This window comes from Fukomys damarensis, unplaced genomic scaffold (assembly GCF_012274545.1).
Source record: "Fukomys damarensis isolate Sample0158 unplaced genomic scaffold, DMR_v1.0_HiC HiC_scaffold_29, whole genome shotgun sequence".
NCBI lineage: Eukaryota > Metazoa > Chordata > Mammalia > Rodentia > Bathyergidae > Fukomys > Fukomys damarensis.
Window position 1 is genome coordinate 8812344 of NW_022900941.1, and position 6071 is coordinate 8818414.

The 6071-nt window shown below is 53.3% G+C and overlaps 1 protein-coding gene across 1 annotated transcript; it reads right to left on the minus strand.

Annotated features, from left to right (window-relative positions):
- Positions 1-2490: 2490 nt before the first annotated feature.
- Positions 2491-6067, minus strand: Inhbb (inhibin subunit beta B). The gene is made up of 2 exons (XM_010632275.1): positions 5926-6067; positions 2491-3467 (listed from the first exon to the last, which is right to left on the minus strand). Exons 1-2 carry the CDS (start codon positions 6065-6067, stop codon positions 2692-2694), a joined length of 918 nt encoding a protein of 305 aa, XP_010630577.1. The 3' UTR covers positions 2491-2691.
- Positions 6068-6071: the final 4 nt, after the last annotated feature.

A 6071-nucleotide genomic window follows, 5' to 3' on the forward strand; every position in this document is an offset into this window, starting at 1 on the left:
TCCTATCCCTAGGTGGGAAGCTCCTTCTGGGTTTCCATCACTTATATCAGCACCCGGAGGTGAGTGAGGTCAGGGTCTTCACACGCCAGGCTATTTCCTTCCCTGGGTGGGGACTTTCAAGTGGTAACAGACGCAGCCTCGGTGGAGCATAATTAGCCCTGGGACTGGAAGGGTAAACAAATGTGTAATTCATGAATTTGCTAATTGTCCTTCATTTTGATCTTCTGCCATCTTTCCTGGCTTCTGAGTGACACACGTCTCATGGCAAGGACTCATAGAAAGGTGGGGGTGAGCTGTGGGGCTGCTGGCATTGAAGGTGAACACCTGGGCTGACCCTCCTCCCAGCTGCCCACCTCCAGCCCAGGCCCAGACATCACACGAGGCAGGAAGCCTGTGGCACTCAACCTTTTATTTTCTTAAAACTGTACACAAACATAAAATACTTTAACAGCCAGTCTATGGGGAAATTGTTTGGTTTTAAATTATTATGAAACAGAACCTAAGGGGAGCTTTATTAAATAAACATAAAAATGAGGATTTAAGGATACACACCTGCATTCTACCATAGTCATTTTTACTCTACCTTCTGGGTGTGTAAGGATAGAAAAGACACATCAAACTGAATAAACAAAATCCATTTATACCCTGAAACATTGGCAGGCCAAAGGATTGTTCTGAACATTTACCTCATAGAAGATGGCCTCACCATCTAATAAAAATTAAAACTGATCTGTTGGCCTCTTTGGTTCCAAAATTATGTATAATACATTTAACTGTATTCTTTTTTTGCTGCTATAAAAATAACTTCTTTTTTCAAATGGCAGTTTCTGACTAATCATGCAACTAAATCAGTGCAAACATTAAAAGCAATCATTCGCTTAAAAAAGAAGCAAAGGATTTCATTTCAAGTATAAAAATATAAAAAGAGTTGTACGAGTCCAGTTTCGTCTAGGGTGGGTCGACCCTTTTAATTGCATAGTTCACGTGGCACTTGGACATGTATGGGGAAAGCCAGTTCAGTGCTCTTCCCACAGCCACTTCTGGACACACGCAGATCGGCAAGTGCTGTATCGTGCGTTCAGGCAGGTCTGCAAGTGCCATGCGGGGCGGGCAGGCGGGCAGGTGAGCAGGCAGGGGCTACGTCAACAAAGCCCCCCACATGGGCAACTTCTGCAGTGCAGCTGAAAGCCTTCCCCAGCTCTCAAAGACCAGCTAAGCAGCTCCCCTTCCTCACCCCAAGCTGGAAAAACTCTACCAGCATTTCCAGAATGCCCTTACCTCACCATTGCCTCCTATGGGCTCAGCCCTTGGACTAGAGGTTATTCTCACAGCTCTGAGAGCAGCCCTAGAGGAATGAACCCAGCAATGGGCATAGATTGCAACTTTTTTTTCTCATTTAGAACAACTGGGCTTTTCACTTAAAAGGTCATACCTGATAGTTAAGTCTCTTTTCAGTTCTACAGCTGGCAAGAATAATCTGTCAGCTGCTGGAGATCAGTTAAAGCATCAAATTGAGACCCTTCTCCTCTCCCTCCCTCCCCACCCCACAAACACACACACACACACACACACACACACACACACACAGCGTAGGGTGGGCTAGTATGAAGAGATTCCTGGACCTTCCCCTCTCCAAGGGTGTTGAAGGACAGCTCCCCTGGTCTTGCAGCACAGAGAATGCCAGGTAGGCAGGAAGCAAGCCTGGTACAGGTCAAGCAGATGCACAGCGCACAGCCCTCTGCCTGGCCACACACACACACACACACACACACACACAGCGTAGGGACTCATTGACAAGTCAGCCATCGCCCCGCACCATGGTCTGACAGGTGGTACCCTTCCTGGACCATTTCCCCTCTCCAAGGGTGTTGAAGGACAGCTCCCCTGGTCTTGCAGCACAGAGAATGCCAGGTAGGCAGGAAGCAAGCCTGGTACAGGTCAAGCAGATGCACAGCGCACAGCCCTCTGCCTGGCCACACACTCCCGCCCTGCTTTTCTTCTCAGTGAGCCCCGCACCATGGTCTGACAGGTGGTACCCTTCCTGGACCATTTCCCCTCTCCAAGGGTGTTGAAGGACAGCTCCCCTGGTCTTGCAGCACAGAGAATGCCAGGTAGGCAGGAAGCAAGCCTGGTACAGGTCAAGCAGATGCACAGCGCACAGCCCTCTGCCTGGCCACACACTCCCGCCCTGCTTTTCTTCTCAGTGACTCTCTCTCTCTCTCTCTCTTGCTCTCGCTCTCTCTCTCTCTTTCCCTCCTTCCCTCCCTCCCTTTCTCAGTGTCTCTGTCTTTGTGCTTTTATGTGTGCTCAGAAGGCGCAATTCAGAGTGGCCAGGCCAGCTGGTGGGAATGGTGGCTGCTCACCCCAATCTTTCCAACTGACAAGCATTGGTAGCTAAGCTGCCATTTGTCTCCGCATCCATTTGCTGGTATCCTGGAGGCTGCTGTGTGGGCGGCAGGATGCGTCTGGTTGTGCGTGTCTACGTGTGCGTTTGAAAGTCTCATGTTGGTTGAGGGCTCACCCTCTGGTTTTGACTGGCTGCTCTACAAAGTAGCACAAAATGCATTCGGGCCCCACCCTGACACCCTGCAGCCCGATGGAATGAGTGTGCTCAGCCCACTGTGCACCTCCTGCCCCCACAGGGGCTCTGTCCCCTGAGCACCACCGCTTCCACGTCTCTGCCCGCCACTGTCAGGCACAGCCACACTCCTCCACAATCATGTTGGGCACATCTCGCTTGACGATGTTGTACTCATCGTCGAAGTAGAGCATGGACATGGAGCTCAGCTTGGTGGGGATGCAGCAGGAGTTCACAGGGCCAGGGTTCAGGCCCCGCATGCGGTACTGGTTCACCACCGCCGTGTGGAAGGAGGAGGCAGAGCCTGGGACCCCTGCAAGGTAGGCCGGGCAGCTGCCCTCACAGTAGTTCCCATAGTAGCCAGTGGGTGCAATGATCCAGTCGTTCCAGCCAATGAGCCGGAAGTCGATGAAGAACTGTTGCCTGCAACAGAGGTTGGTCCGGCCATCGCACTCCAGACCCCGCTTACGAATGCGGTGCCTGCTGTCCCCCAGCCGGGCCTGCACCACCACAAAGGGCCGGTGTGACTCCTCGCCTGGGTCCACAAACACTGGCACCACAGCTAGTTCCTGGCAGCTGTCACACTGCACGTCCAGGTTGAGCCTCCGCTCGCCTCGCTCAAACAGGGCCTGAATGGCCTCTGTGAGTGGGAAGGTGTGCCAGCCACTGCGCTTGAGGTCCACCTTCTTCTCCACCACATTCCACCTGTCGCCGTGGCCCTGCTCCTGAAAGTATATTTTGACTCGAACCTTCCGCCGGCTGCCCTTCTCCAGCACATAGGGCAGGAGTTTCAGGTAAAGCCACAGGCTGGCCTGTACCACAAACAGGTTCTGGTTGCCTTCATTAGAGATGAAGAAGTACAGGCGGACCCGAGAGGAGGCCAAGCCGTCTGCAGAGAAGTGGGAGAACAGGCCGAGTTAACTTCAGGAGAACATGAGGCAACAGGGAAATGCACTTCGCTGCCTGGCGCTGAAAACACACTCACCACCCAGCTAGAAGATGTTACCGACCAGAAATACCATTCCTGGGGCCCGGACCTCTGCCTATAACCTGGGAGAGGCAGAGAACATCATTTCCCATTGTGAAACCCAGAGCAGATCGGAACTTCAGGGCCTGGGCCTCTAAAACCCTGCCTCACTTCTTCTCTGCCAGGGCTCCTAGAGACTGACTGTTGGGCCTCAAAGTTCAACAGAGGAACTTGTCAGGAGACCAAGACCTTAACAAGTTGATATGGGTATCTATGAAATCTGGAAAACAAAACCAGGATGGCAGAGAAGATTTGGGGGTGGGTTGTTTTAAGTAGGTGTGTGTGTGTGTGTGAATTAAGGGCATTGCAAAATCAAGCTGAGCCACCTACCACCTCTTTCCAGTGTTTACCTAAGCATGATCTGATCCAACCCCCAGTGGAACCTCTACTGCAAACAAGCAAGCTCTGCTCAGATTTCTGACATAGGAACGTGAGCTTTGCAGGCAGCAAAGTGCAGCCCTTGTTTCTGAGGAGTTCCAAGGTACAGGGCATTCACTCTTAAAACTTGAGGTCCAATTCTGTGACAAGACCCTGGCTCCCTGTTCACGGCACATTCAAAATCTCCAAGGAAGAAGGGGTAGCCCACCCTACATTTCCGTGACCCTTTCCTCTGACAATCTCTACTTTTTTTTTTCTTTTTTCCAGAAATAAAATAACTATGGACATGGCTGGTTTTAGCAAATCTTCCACTATGGCACCCCTAGCCCCTCCTCAGGCTTTGCCTGGCTCCTCTAATAACACTGACATCTGACTTCAAAATGGGGGAAACTGCAGCCTTAAAAGCTGGTCTTGGACAAGCTGCCTGTGACCTGAATCCGTTATTTATAAGTCAAAGAGCTGGCTCCGTGAAATGGACCAGAAATATAACAGCCCCCGCTGTCATTTTGTGCCACCAGGACCAAAAGGCCTCTTCGACCTTCCCGAATCACATCTCTACCCTGGGCCCGAAAGCACCTTTTAATCCAAGCCCTCTAATTGCATGTTGAGCGTTCCCTGACTCCGGCAGACAGCTAGAATGGCAATGCATTTCTTTCTAAGCACAAACTAACCCTGATTGTCTCTGCTTTTCTCCACACCCGGCCATGCAAAACTTTTCATCCCTTTTCATCCCCAGGAGCCACCAGAACTGTCTTCCTGCTGCCTGGAGAGGGGGGATTTGCAGCCAGGGGCACAACCAATCCCCCTCCTCTCTCAGACTCCCTGCCAGCCCCCCTCCACTGCACCAGGGAGTCCCCTCTCCAACGACCTTCTCTGCGGTCCCCTTCCAGGCACAAAAGCCAGCCTGGCTCATTCAAGTCCTGAAAAGGACAGCGGAGTCAAAAGCACTTGCAGCATTTCAGCGCGGACACATTTTCCTCCTTGTTTTAAACTTCTCAAAGATTTTTCTCTTTCTGATTTTTACATTTTGGCAGTGGTAGGGAGTTGCAATCCGGGGCCAGGGGAAAATTCCAGAAGAGCCCTACCCTTTGTTAACTACCAACTCTGCGGCTCTCTGACCAGAAGACTGTCACGGCTGCCAGGCAAAAGGAAAGCCACGGGGATGTCCCCCGAGTCAGTGTCTATCTCTGCTTAAACGATAGACCTGTTGAGAAGCCTGCTTTCCTTCTGCCCGATTCTGGTGCCCACACAATCGGAAGAGAGGTTGCCTAGCTCTCCCCGGAGAGGCTTCAGCAATCCTGGCAAGCCCACGCCGCCCGGCAATGGAAGCAGCCCGAGGGCCTCTCACGCAGGCACACACACACACACACACACACACACACACACACACACACACACACGCGCACGCGCGCGCACACACACACACACACACACACACACACACACACACACAAACACACACACACACACACACACACACACACTCCACCAGCCCACGTATATCAACAAGCACACACATCTTCATCCACATTGCTAAGCCTACACTCCAATCGTGGGAAACAAAAACATTAAGCAATCACCAAGCAAGTGCCCGCAGAGCCAGGGCCGCGCGCATCTGCCAGGAGGGGGACGTGCGCCCAGAGGCACTGGGGCCCAATTCCCCGAGAACAGGGGTGGAGGGCAGGGCTCTCCGCGGCGGCGGTGGCGGCGGAGGTCGGGGAGCAGGGAGGGGGTCTGTGGCCTGAGGAAAATGGACTGCAACCTAGGCGGAGCGCACAGCGCCACGCCGCCGAAAAGCTCGGCCTGGAGTCCAGGTTATCCCTGGGGCGCGCGGGATGCTGCGGAGGTGGCGGCCGGGGGCCGGAGCTAGCAAAGACAAGGATGGGGAAAGGGAGGGAGAGAAGGGAAGTCGCCCCGACCGCCAAGAAAAGGCCGGACCCACCTGTCTCCGCAAAGCTGATGATTTCCGAGACGCGCTCCTGGCCGTCGGTGCCCGGGCTGGCGTGGCCGTCGAGGTGTGGGATCTCCACGCGGCCGTCTTCGCGCACCTTGCCCGCGTGCAGCTTGCGCAGAGCCGTGACCATGGCG